Here is a 13,461-nt window from a genome sequence, read left to right on the forward strand (position 1 = left end):
AAAAAAACCAACAAATATATTGCGCAAAAAATAATCCTTTCTCAACATTGCATATTTATTTTCACCCGGTGCCTTGTTTACTAAATGTCAATCTCAACAAAGTATCTCTGACCAAAACAACTTTTCCATTGTAATTTTATCGAAAAAAACACTTCTCTAGAGGATTTAACTATTCTTACCCTCAAAAAACGGTCGCAATCCCATTACAATGGGGCAAGTAAAGAGCCAGTTCAGTGAAGACGAGCTTCAAGACTACGAAGACCTGACATACTTTACGAAGAAAGAGATTCTCTAGTAAGTGCTGTTGTGTTGCAGACATTTAAGAACTGTTCGTATAACTTTCCTTTTCTTCCTTTTCTATACCACTTGGAATCTTCGTGGACAGTGCTCATAAGAAGTTTAAAAATCTTGCCCCAGAGAAAGTTGGACACAACAAAAATGCGAAGCTGTCTATGAGTAAAGTCCTTGAGTACCCGGAGCTGAAGGCCAATCCCTTCGGTGATCGCATCTGCAAAGTGTTTAGTTCCAGTAACGATGGGGACATTACTTTCGAAGATTTTCTCGACATGATGTCCGTCTTTTCCGATGCTGCGCCGAAATCGGTTAAAGCAGAACACGCCTTCCGGATTTACGGTAAGTGGAGTAGTGGAGTATTAACTTCGTGCATTGTTCTCGCTCAATCTGAACAGTATATTTGTTTTCAGATTTCGATGGAGATGATATGATTGGGAGAAACGACCTGAAACAAGTCATACAACGGCTGGTGGCTTACAATTCAGACCTTGGGCACAACGACATCGACCAACTCATAAACGTAAGCTAAAAAGTCTACTCAAATGCCTTGTACGTTTCTCATATGCTTGATTTCTCAGAATATTCTCGAGGAGGCGGATTTGGATGATGATGGAGCTTTGTCGTTTGCTGAATTTGAACATATCATCGATAAATCGTCGGATTTCATTAAGTAAGCTAAGCATTATCTTTCACGAGTCCAAAACTTACTGTTACCTTTTTTGCTTACAGCTCCTTCCGCATTCGACTGTAGGTTGTAAGAAAACGAAGAGGAAAAATCTCCAACCATCCGTATTATCCAAAAACGCAACTAGAAAAAATCGATTAACCCAACTCGTGATGTAATTTAAGTTTTCGAGCGCATCATTTCATAATAAAATTGTATTTATTATTTCGAAGCACGACTAGCGTACGAATTACAGGATTGAGTTGTTTATGGCTGCAAGTAACCAGGCAGCTTCATGCGCATGAAAATCCACGTCGTGAAAAAGGACACCGTAATGAAGATAAAGCCCATAGCGATGAGGAGAATCTTATTCAGCTTCGGTTTTCCCGGCGTGTGTGTCTGATCCATGATGATAAATCCTAGGCTTCCGATAGTGAACAGGAAACTGCTCGCCAGACCTTCCATGATGTACTGTCCGTTCACCCGGTATGGCATGAAAGCAACCGGCCGCGAATGGCCATGCTCGTCGGTTGTGGATCCAACACTCGGTGGCTCGACAATAACATCATAAATAATACCTACAAAAAAAATACACATCAATCAATTTCGCCGGCGGAATCATTCGTAGCTAGAAAACAAACCTCCGGTAACGAGGAAATACGAGAGTAACACAAATGAAAACACAGTCATTGCCGAGGGCTGTTGTAGCCATGTTGGTCGTTTGAGTTTGAGGTTCGGTACCTCGAACAGGTAGAACGGTATACTGTACAGAGTTTCAATCATTTTTCACGAAATTAAATCTCCTCTAAAGGTCTTTTGCTGAACTTGGGTTGTTGATGCGACTGGTGATGCTACACCTCTTTGCTGTACTGTCAACAAGAGCTGTCAGACCACGACAGCAATGCAAGTTTTGAAGAAAGCAAAAGCGATCAAAGACACCCGGTTGACAAAAATTCAAATTTTTTGCAGCTGTCATGTAGTACCAGCAACCCACTAGTCAATTTAGCCGTTACCATACAAGTTTTCCCACCCCCGATCCCTCTTGGCCCATACTTCGGTCTTTGCACACAAGATGTCGAGTATGCCATCTCTTTTTAGCGTGTAGCTCGTCATCGTCTGTCCCGCTCATCTGTATAAATCAACGTTCTGTTGGATCCAACCCGGGTGGTATAAAGGTAAGTTCCCGTGTTTGGACACAGCGATTCAAAAATTTCTCTGTGTTAGTGGAACCGTGCGTGGAAAGAAAGTCAGTGAGCAAATGACAAGTTCGAGAAGCCGGATCAGTATCACAACAAGAAGTGAGTTGAACACACGCGAACGCAAATCTAATCGTGGTAATTGTTTTAGTTTCTCCTGGTCTTTAATTTCTCTTAGTGATTCCAGAACATTGTTATCTTCGGCTCGATGGATGGACACTCAACAGAAAAAGTAAGGAATAAAGCAGTATCTCAGGAAGCCAACAAAGCGACCGGGGAAACTACATCCGAAGCAGTAAAGTCGGAGTCGGAAGTTCCGGCTGTCGCCAATCCTGGCCTTGTTAAAAAGGGTAAGCACAAGCATGCCGATATTCATTTCGTACCAGTTGCAGCGTAATGAAATCTCACTCCAGTTTTAGACGATTACAATCAAATCGACCCGCCGGATAGACGAGTGCTTGTTTGCGATGGCTTATTGTGTCCGGAAGTTTCATACACCCGAAACGATAAGCAGTTCCCGTGAATTCTTCTACTTCCTAGAGAATTATACGTGAGTATTTGTAAAAAGTGTTTAAAACATTTTTTGAGTGTAAAATAAATATTTCATAATTTTTCCAATTTGAGCCTGACATTTTTATTTTGCGAAATCAAGCGAAAGAAACCATTTATCACTACTACATACATACATTCCATGGTTCGCACCAACACATGCATAGATCTGAGCTGTACGTTCTCACTCACACACGCTCATAAGCCCGTGGCTCAAACTCCTCAAAACTCCTCAAAACTCCTCAATTTTGTATGGGCAAAATCGAGGTGACACAAAATTAGGAGTTAGCATGCAAGTTTTTGCCTAGTGGGAAGTTTTCCATGGCAGATTGCTGGGACTCTTGCTGGAACTACATAGTACCAGCAACAATTTCAATTTCTGTCAACCGGGCAATTAACATACAGGTCGGGTCAAAGCTGTTTTTTGCTCCGCCATATTTGTGACAGTTGGTTAAAAAAGTGTTTACAAAAATTTCCAGCATACTTATGGGAGATCTCCGGTAAAATCTTCGCGAAATAGGTAGTTGGTAATTCTAGATCACAGTATCCATGGACCTGCGGATAGAAACTGCTCTTCTGTGTGAAATCATGTGATATAGATCCTTTTGCTCGCTGTGATTGCCGAAATGAAGTGTGTCCGCGTGACTACATTAGGCAAAAGGGATTCGAACCATACCAAAAACTTGGTACGGTCGAGCTCCAGCGTACCATACCAAATGCAACCCAGCACTTCTGGGTTGGCTGGTTTGACACTTGGAGCGTACCAGTTTTTTGGTATGGTACGCCTAATGTAGTCACGCGGTGTTGGTCTGCCTTATACCCAGTCTTCCTCCAGAACATATTTCGAACGCCTCAACTCTTTGTTCTGTTGATGGAACATACCAAATTTGCAGTTTTCTTCTTCTTCTTCTTCGTCGAGGATTTACACCAGTAGGGCTATTGAATCCAGCTTCCTGGGCGTTCGCAAGCTAATCTGGTGACATAGACCTCTATTAATGTTAAAGGACCGGCTGCTAAGGCCATATATCCTTTTTTCTGTGTGGTAACTTATTGTGTTTGTGCTCATCTATAGAATGTCACTTGTGGCTTATCATTTTGTTAACTTCACCTTCTAATTTATACACCTTGATATTCATCACTGTTTGTGTTTTCTGCATTTGCAGTTTTACCCCACTTTCTTCGCTGTTCGTGAGAAGTAAACAAAATTTTAACCAACTGTCAACAATTTTCCCACGGCTTTCGGCTCGTTACATGGTATGCTGCGACCTGTCTGATAATTGTCTTTGAGCTTTATTCTAGTGGTGGGTAAACCGAATCCCCAAATCCGAATCCCAATCCAAGAAACAGTCGTTTCGAATCAAATCGAGTCCCAAAAAAATCAAAACAGATTCGAGTCCTAAACAAATCAAATCAGATTCGAATCCCAAACAAATCAAAACAGATTCGAATCCCAAACAAATCAAATCTGATTCGAGTCCCAATCGAATCAAATCTTTAGAATCCGTCAAAAGGGATTCGAATCTTTAGAATCCGTCAAATGGGATTCGAATCTGTCAAAAGGGATTCGAATCTTTAGAATCCATCTAGGGATCGAATCTTCGAATCTTCCGAGTCCCGATTCTGCCAACTACTACGTATTAGTAGCATTTCAGCTCAGCCTGCGGTCCGATTTCCGTTGTGAGTTGCTGTTGTGTGGTGAGCATAAAGTGAAGCACGGGCACGAAAGAATTACCAAGAATGGTGGTCTCACCATCGTCATCACATATCCATCATCGCTGAACGCACTTTTTCGCCGTGGCGAGTGTTTCTTTCCGTCTCCGTCTTGGTCGCATAGCTCGAGGGAAAAATGGTGGTAACCTTGTGTCAGATACGCTGATGAACCACGCGAAAATTGGAAGGACAAACGAGTAGCAAAGTGGAGGACCGAGAGTGTACGTGATTTTACGGAGCGGAATATAGTCGCCAGCCTGCCGCCTCGCTGTTTTTTCGCATTTATTGAATCTGAACAAGTTTGCCTAGCGACGGCCATCAATTGACAAGCAGCAAAAGTGGAGGTGAACAAAATGCCAGCTAACACAAAATCTTTCCTTCGGTCCAAGTGAACTCTGCATTAGGTTTCTTTTTCGCGTAAAATTGTGTGTTAAATTCCGTGCAATGAAGCAAAAGATTCTCTTTCCGCCTTTGCCTCGTTGTTTTTTTGCCCTTTTGCACCATCGTGGTGCTTCTGCTGATTCACACCGATCGTCGTGTGTGGTAGTCATGCACAATAGGCGACAGAACAATCGCAAAGTTGTGTTCGTCCGTTTTCCTGCGTGTTAGGCAATCATCATCAGAGCGGCCATGTCCAGAACCTTTGCGCTGGAAACGTGTTTGTGTTGCCATTTGCCATGACTTTTTACAGTTGCTTGCACTTGTCGGCTGTCCTCGTCCTTTCCGGGAACGGGCATTTACCTAAAGAAGTTTCTTCCTCCTTTGTTACGGTGCTCGCCATTTGGAAGTTATGCTTTCAGCTCCGGGCGCACAAAAGGAAGCCAATCGTTTCGTCCGAAGAGCTTGTGTCCTGTGGAAAATTATTTCTATATTCGCACTTTTTTCCCTTCCTGTAAAGCTGCTGCGGCGAAAGGTTACGAAAAGCAATCTGTGAACTGTGTTGCATCGTTAACCTTTTTCCCAACCAACTGAACGATAAAAAACAGTGTTTTGGAAAGCAAGGAACAAGAGGGTTAGATGTAAAAGAAAAAACAACAAAAAAGCATATTGTTGATTCCTCTGAACCGTAACCAAAGAGAAGTTACGTACCGGAATGTGTGCTCCTATCGTTGCGTGTGTTGGTGCTGTACACCCCGTGTCAAGTTACCCCGCACGTTTGTGGCAAGGTGCAGAAGAAACGGGCATCGCGAGAAGTTATTAGGGACTGATTGATTCATCTGCCTGCGCGTTCTTAAGGTGCCCTGGTGGCGGTCGAATAACTTCCCCGTTCCCCGCGAACGTCCACAACTAACTGGTTTTTTGTGTAGCAATTGTGCGAGTGTGTGTGAGCGTGTGCTTGTGATGCAGGAAGAAATTCAAAGGGTTTCCGGGTGTTGTTGCTCTCCCATACCACCACCAATCACCCACAACCTGGGTACAACAAACAATAGCAAACATAGTTTGTGGTTTGTTTCTGTTGCACTAAAGTTTCCATCTGAACGATTCTCTCCAGGGTGACGAAACGAAGAAAGAAATTTGCCCTGCGTGATGCCATGCTGATATTGAGTCAATTTGTTCCATCTTTTCGTCCTAAGCCCTTTTCGGAAAGCAGTCTAGCCCAAAAGTTTACTAAATGTGTGACGTTTATTAAGGTTGAGTGTGAGGTTAGGTCGTGTAATTCAGGTGCGCTTAGGAGAAGAAAAACGGAACCATCTACCAGTAATTAGTGGTATCATTTAATTGAAAAGATTTTTATTGCAGCCAATGTATTCCAATGGATATAGGAAGCTCCCCCCGCCCCCTCCCACCATCTCCTCTGCCATACAGGATGGTAGTGATTGCATGTATGATAACGCAAGTCCTGTCGCACACTACCACACTCAGAGGAAATCCCCATGCACTTACGCATTATTCACGCATTCGTCGCAATGTGCATGGGAAGATTGTGTAAAATCCGTCCCATGGTTTCCTTGAGACACGTTTGCTTTATGTTATTCAGCTACAATTCTCACATACACACACACACACAAACGCTCACCCCGTGAGTCAGGGTTCGGGGTTGAAATGTGTGTTGTCTCGTACTTTACAGTTTTCATCCGTTAGTTTCTGCTATGGTGCAAAATTCACATATAAAGAAAAAAAAATGCCTTTGATCTTCTTTCTTTCCATAACACATTGCCAAGATCCGAGGGAAGGTAAAAGAGAGCTTGCAAGTGTACCATGAAATCGAGCGAGATAAGCACTGCAAGTAATAACACCAGTGTATTTACCATCTGTTATACATTGTGCTCTGGCTCGTGGAAAACTTATTCTATGTGGAACATGTTTTTCTCGCCCATTCGCACACGTCTCGTAACGCAAACGGTGATGTTGTAGAAAGAGGGAGAGAAGAAGGGAAAACGCTGGAGACAAGGCCAATATAGTGTAGGAGCAGAGGAGGGGCTCTATGATCCGCACGTGTGTTGAGATTGTGGCGTTTATGCAGTTTTCAATCGTATTGCAATGACACGACGATGCTGTGGCGAAGAATGTGTGCCAAAGCAATGTGCTGCCTGTGCTGGGTTGTTTTGCCATGGAGGTCGTCCTCCCCCCACACAAACACAGTGCAGGGGAAAGAAAATTCACCGTCTTCACCCAGTTACAAATTACCATCTGCCTGCCCAGCTTGATGTGTCTGGCAAATAGCAACCCCCTAAGCTCCATCGTCTTCCAATCGCCAGCTGAAGAAATGCAGCATCGAATATACACTGCTCCATAGCAGGCGCACACCATCATTGTTGCCATGGTAACGATGGTTCTGTCGTCCTAGCCTTACTTCTCCGTTGCATAAATTGCTCCGCCAACAACATACACGCTCACGCACATTAGTCAAGTACAAACTACGCCAAAGTCCAATATGTAAGAGGGAGAGAAATTTTGGAAATGTAGTTTTCCTCACTAGGTCAATCGTTCGTCCGTGTGGTTGTCTCCTGCTCGAAAATCGCGCAAATATGATCTAATTTTCATATTTATGTTTCTTTCTTTTTCGGTTTATGCTGGCAACTCATCTGGTGTGTGAACTCTTGGGTGGACCAACATTAGCAGCAGTGACAGAAGAGACCCGTCCATCGTGTGGCAGGTAGACGAGAAGTGATAGGACGCTTGAGGTGGTGCAGTACGAAGGAGGGAACGGCCAATCGCTACGAAGAACGGAGGAGGAGGTGTTGGTGGCGGAGGTGGACGAAGACGTCGTCGGCAGGAGCAAACTGTCGGAGGGACTAGCTGACGAAAGTAAGAGAGACGGACAGTTTGTGTAGCAGCTCGAGGTGAAGGAGGACATCTAGCGTCGTCGTTGTCGTCGTGTCCCACACAAAAACGCCACACGATGGAGTTACGCGTTGGCAACAAATACCGACTTGGGCGGAAGATTGGTTCCGGTTCTTTCGGTGACATCTATTTGGGCACGAACATTTCCACCGGCGAGGAGGTTGCGATCAAGCTGGAGTGCATCAAAACCAAGCACCCGCAGCTGCACATCGAGAGCAAGTTCTACAAAATGCTCCAGGGGGCGGTCGGCATCCCGACGATCAAGTGGTGCGGCTCGGAGGGTGACTATAACGTGATGGTGATGGAGCTACTGGGACCGTCGCTGGAGGACTTGTTCAACTTTTGCTCGCGCCGCTTCACGCTGAAAACGGTGTTGCTGCTGGCCGACCAGATGATTTCCCGCATCGATTTCATACACTCGCGCAGCTTCATCCACCGCGACATCAAGCCGGACAACTTTCTGATGGGTCTGGGCAAAAAGGGCAACCTGGTGTACATCATCGACTTTGGGCTGGCGAAGAAGTACAAAGATTCGCGCAGCATGTCGCACATACCGTACCGGGAAAACAAAAACCTCACTGGCACGGCCCGGTACGCGTCGATCAACACACATCTCGGCATCGAGCAGTCTCGCCGGGACGACCTCGAGTCGCTCGGGTACGTGCTGATGTACTTCAATCTCGGCACGCTGCCGTGGCAGGGCCTGAAGGCGGCGAACAAGCGCCAGAAGTACGAGCGCATTTCGGAGAAGAAGCTGTCCACGCCCGTCGAGGAGCTGTGCAAGGGCTTCCCGCGCGAATTCAGCCTCTACCTCGCGTACTGTCGCCACATGGACTTTATTCAGCGACCGGACTACTGCTACCTGCGCAAACTGTTCCGCACGCTCTTCCACCGGCAGGGCTTCGTCTATGACTATGTGTTCGACTGGAATATGCTCAAGTTTGGACGGCCGAACCTGAACGCGTTCACCAGCATGAAGCGCGGTCAGAGCCGAACGCCCAGCGCGACCCAAAACGAGCAGCAGCAGCAACAGCAGCAACAGAATCAGCAGCAAGCAGTCGGACAACCGCAACAGCAGAAAGCGATCACAAATACGGCCTCGGTAACGACACCATCTAAGGGGGGAGCCGGTGGTGGCGGCGTCGGTTCGATCGTGCCCGGTGGAATGAATAATGCCAACAATGCCAACAACAGCAGCGGCATGGGAGGAGTCGCAGTCGGTGTCGGTTCGATGCCGGGTGGTGGTGGACCAGCCCTCGTTGGCAGTCATCCCGGATCCGCCGCCAATAGTGCCGCAGCGGCTGCGGCAGCGGCAGCAGCGGCCGCCGCTGACAAAAACAAGGAAATGTCACCCCAGACCCGCCATCTGCTGCAACATTTCATTCGGACAGAGCTGCAAAAGGGACAACCGCCGCCGCCGGGCGCTGGAGGAAGTGTACAACAGCAACAGCAGCAGCAGGGTGGAGGCATGATGGTCGGTGGGGGAGGCCCGCCGCCAACCATGGGCGGTCAACCGTCGGCTCACAACAACAACAACGATAACACGGACCCGGTGGTAGCTGCTTCCTTCTCGCGGCACGATACACCCGAACGCAGATCGTCGATCCGTCTGCGTGGACAAAATTTGGACGCCCGAAACGCGGAATAATATTAAATTGTCTCTTTAGTTTTCTATCACACATTCTTTTTTTCGTTTTTCCACATTACTCATAGTTCAAACACCACCACACATACACAGAAACGCACGCTATATCTTTTTGTTTAGTTGTGAATTACGAAATCTATCTTACCGCGGCACTCCGCTCATTTTTTAAATCTTTATGAGTGAGGAATTTCCAATCAACACACACACACATACTGTCCATTAAACTATAAGTAGCCAAAACGGGCCACATCGAAAAAGGGAACCAGTAGATAGATCGCGTTTAGCAGAAAAAAAGGACTTGTGGATGTGGTCATCTATCGTTCGAGCATGCGTGTGGTTTAGTTGTTAGGCTAGATGGATGGTGGACTTGACTTTGGACGGCCGGCAATATCGCCGGAAAAGGGGAAAGGTTAGAGACAACCATTTTGTAACGACCAACGAATGCAGTTTTGTGTTTCGTTTTGTTTTGTTAGATTCCTGCTCCTGCTCCTCCGAGATACGAAACGGAAATTAGGAAAGGAATGTACCGAGCGCACGGAGTATGGTAGAACGCAGTAGATTTATAGTATATATAGTAGTTATAAAGTAATAGCTATGTATGCATAAACGCGTGTGCTTGCAGAAACGGAAAGACGGAAGACGCGAATATCATCTCGGCCGTGTCGCAACATTCTCCGATCTCCTATCCGTAAAACGTACAGGATATACGTAGGTGACGTTTAGTAATGATTCAACTCAAGTGCGTTACCGCCGGCGATAGTAAAACGTTTCTAAAATGTTTGTTAATCGGGGGGAAACATCGATAGATCGATCAACTTGAAGGAAAAAAAGAACTCGTTCGCATGAGAAAACATCAATTTTTGTTTTGTACTATGTCTATGTGTGGTGGGTTTGTGTGTGTATGTATATTTGTCTGGATGTGTGTTCCTATGCTGTATGTGTCGATTTCAGCATCCTTGTGTAAGGAACACCATGTTAGCGTTAGTCGCGTCTGCTCGCGCTCAGAGTGGAAAAAAGGAAATTTGAAACGATTCCCCTCAAACTGTCGCAACCATTCTTCCATGTAAGATTTGTTGTAGGAGGATCGGATTTTAAAAGAACTAATTTAAATCAACCTTTTGTAATGCTGACGATAGACGAACTGTGGCGGAGGCATATCCCTTCTCTTATATCTTCTTTATTTTTTTTTTATAATTATCCATTACAACTCTCAAACAGTGCCTCTGGGTGTGTGAGCGCGTGCACGGGTTTGTGCAAATCGAAGCACACCAGAGCTGCGGGGGCAGACTTCGTACGGCATGTGCGTGGTTGAAGTATGAACATCCCCCAAAACCCCCTTCGCTGCAGGAAAAGGGAACATAGTTAGGCAAATATGATATGAGTGATGAATTAGTAGTGGGTCAAACAACACAGGCAGTAATATTGTCTTTGTAGAAATATAAGGATACAAGGAAAAGCGACACAACAATTATCGACCATCGTACAGTAATAGGAAGAAACTAGTTAAAATGATGCAATGGGTAGCGACATGATTTCGAAGGATTAACCTGGAAGCGCATGGTATGGTGTTTGTGTATGTGTGTGTGTGTGTGTGTGTGTGTGTATTGAAAGTTCTTAAAGAACTTGGTAGTTGGGAAGAGAGTAACGTACGTACACATACACATTCATACACACACCCGTGCCAGCTCCTTTTTCCGGTCCTTATCGATAACTAGTAATGATAGTTTACACTTCATATATAAGTGGTGGAAAACCAGGTAATGTAGAGAGTGTGTTTTTTCTGCTTTGAAGAATCGATTGAAGAGAAAGTGCTTAGAATTTAGTGCAAAAAGAGGGCGCGTGATAAGATACACAACAAGGGCAAATGCAACTAAATAAAATCGACTAACCTAGAAGATATATGACACGTAATTGCATCTCGTTTAACATTTGACTAAAAAAATGGAAAAGAATAAAAAAACGAGGATCATCAACACCACTACTCGCCAATTCCCATAAGCCAAACGGCGGTGGTAAAGGGTTCCGTGCAGATCATTGATTGGCTTTAGCGATGATAAGAAACGAGCAATGGAAAGCGTAGGCGGCTATAATGAGCATTGGGTGGCACATTTAATCTGTCTGTCCGGGAGCGAAAAATGGGTATTGGACGAATTTGTAGCAAAGCAGTGGCATACTAGCTGCATTTTTTTGAACCTTTCTTTCATTCATCTATAATTTGTCTAGTTTTAAATGCCGATACAACAAAAACAGCTAGAGCATGATGAATGTGAAAAAATGAAAAATAACAGAGGTGAGAGGTGAGAGGAAAAAATGCAAATTGATTTGAAATCGCAAGAAGTTGTACTGTAAAAAAGGAGGGTAAACACAAAAATACAATGAAAGCGGAAGGGGAAATATGGATTACACACTAGAACTATTCAGCTAAAACGTAATATAGTATCGTACTGAATAACTATTACTACTACAACAACTACTATTATTGCAAAACAACTATTACTACTACAGAATTTTGAATGATTGTTCCCTCGTGTCGAGTTGCAATGCAATCAAGCAGGCGGAAAATGTTTGGAATAGAAGAAGGGAGCATAGCGTATTGTGAAACAGAAAAGATCTATGAAAAAACCGACACACTTGGATGGGGATATTGCAACCAACGAGGATCATAAAAGTTTTTTTTATGTTTTTGTGAGCTCCTGTCACGCACGCATGGCGGAAGTTTTCGCGGGTACGTTAAGTAGCATATATAGGTATGGTGGGAGCGAAAAAGATAGAATAACATTTGAAACAAAAATCAATGCTACTAAACAATGGATTAATTCGCGGCGGCACAGGACTAACATAATATGATTAAAACATATAAAGTAATGAGTAGGCAGAAGAACGTTGGAGTGAACAAAACGAAGCAAACAAATAGCAGCAGCAAACAAACAAGCAACAATGAGCAGTTAAATGAGCTGGAAAAAGCGAGGAAAAACAATTGCAACAGAAATAGACAAAACCCTTTAATGCTAAACAAAACACAAATATGTAACACTACACTGTGCGACAGAGCGAACGACAGAGTGAATGTGCAATGACTTAAGCGAGGGAAGAATGTATGTCTGTATGTGTGCCTGCATGCTAATGTGTGTGAGTGTGTGTGTGCGTGTCTTGTATGTGCGAAAACCGAAATGAACGAGCTATCGAGTGTTTGAGTGATCACATCCTCTCCTCCCATCCTACCATATGATCAAGATTGGCGGGAAAGGGGGAGGACATGTGTGTGAACATGCGATCAGGACGGGGGCAGAAGAATAACGACATTTAAGAATATTAGTAATTAGTAATCATCGTGAAATACAAAACAAATGGGACAGATCCTTGAATATTGCGCTTTTGGGGCAATAGCAAAAACAAAACAAAAAAAAATGGGACCGGCTTATGAATGCAAAGAAAAGGAGATGTATCAAAAATACTACTCCGTGGTTGGAAAGGGATGCAAAGGAACGATACAGAGAGAGTAGGAGAGCGATGGAAGAAGGAAAATAACAAAACTAAAAACGGTGCAGGATGTTCAAGTTCGTCGTGTAAACATCACATCCCTGCTGCCTACGGCCGCCCGTGTTGGGGGGCAAAGGCTCTGTGGAAGAAGGACTTGGAAGGAATGAGAGCAACTAATGCGCAGATGGAAACACAGAATGGAAGTTATGCTAAAAATGAATGAACGGAATAAACTATGAAAAACGGAAATCCATGACAATTGTTTATGTTTTATTTTTCTTTTGATTTTTTGTTTATGTAGTAGATGGATAGAGCATTTAAAAACCATCACCGAAATAAGGATCATCGGGAGGGAGCTGTGGTGGAAGATTTGGCCAATTAAACTATGTATTCCTACTATCTAATTTAATATCAGATCAACCGGACGATCTACTTGAATGATGGATTATGTCTTTCGAGGTGTGGTTGTTCTCTATTTCTTTACCCAGCTGCTTTACTATTTTCTTTGTTCGACTTTCTTGCAATTTTTGTTATGACGTACTTCTTGTTGCATATGCCAAAAATTAGGAAAAGATCAAGGAAGAACCACTTACATTTAATCAAATATTATCATCACAGCAGTAAGCACTGTACAGCGA

General features: G+C 44.2%; 3 protein-coding genes across 8 annotated transcripts; 2 read left to right on the plus strand and 1 right to left on the minus strand.

Moving 5' to 3' along the window:
• The first annotated feature begins 107 nt into the window (after window positions 1-107).
• On the plus strand, window positions 108-1,205 carry LOC131262704 (calcium and integrin-binding protein 1-like). Its single transcript, XM_058264765.1, has 5 exons — window positions 108-294; window positions 386-633; window positions 705-814; window positions 873-964; window positions 1,024-1,205. The coding sequence occupies exons 1-5, from the start codon at window positions 209-211 to the stop codon at window positions 1,043-1,045; spliced, it is 558 nt and encodes a 185-aa protein (XP_058120748.1). The 5' UTR covers window positions 108-208; the 3' UTR covers window positions 1,046-1,205.
• LOC131262705 (putative oligosaccharyltransferase complex subunit CG9662) lies at window positions 1,160-1,845 on the minus strand. The gene is made up of 2 exons (XM_058264766.1): window positions 1,600-1,845; window positions 1,160-1,536 (listed from the first exon to the last, which is right to left on the minus strand). Exons 1-2 carry the CDS (start codon window positions 1,739-1,741, stop codon window positions 1,226-1,228), a joined length of 453 nt encoding a protein of 150 aa, XP_058120749.1. The 5' UTR covers window positions 1,742-1,845; the 3' UTR covers window positions 1,160-1,225.
• Window positions 1,846-4,347: 2,502 nt separating this feature from the next.
• LOC131266389 (casein kinase I-like) lies at window positions 4,348-11,618 on the plus strand. Of its 6 annotated transcripts, none has more exons than XM_058268891.1 (2): window positions 4,348-4,398; window positions 7,474-11,618. In XM_058268891.1, exon 2 carries the CDS (start codon window positions 7,757-7,759, stop codon window positions 9,344-9,346), a length of 1,590 nt encoding a protein of 529 aa, XP_058124874.1. In that variant the 5' UTR covers window positions 4,348-4,398; window positions 7,474-7,756; the 3' UTR covers window positions 9,347-11,618. The 6 variants fall into 6 exon arrangements, with proteins under 6 accessions (XP_058124874.1, XP_058124870.1, XP_058124872.1 ...); XM_058268887.1 differs by having other exon boundaries at window positions 4,363-4,757; XM_058268889.1 differs by having other exon boundaries at window positions 4,363-4,757; window positions 7,477-11,618.
• The last annotated feature ends 1,843 nt before the right edge of the window (window positions 11,619-13,461 follow it).

Source organism: Anopheles coustani, chromosome 2, assembly GCF_943734705.1.
Source record: "Anopheles coustani chromosome 2, idAnoCousDA_361_x.2, whole genome shotgun sequence".
Lineage (NCBI taxonomy): Eukaryota > Metazoa > Arthropoda > Insecta > Diptera > Culicidae > Anopheles > Anopheles coustani.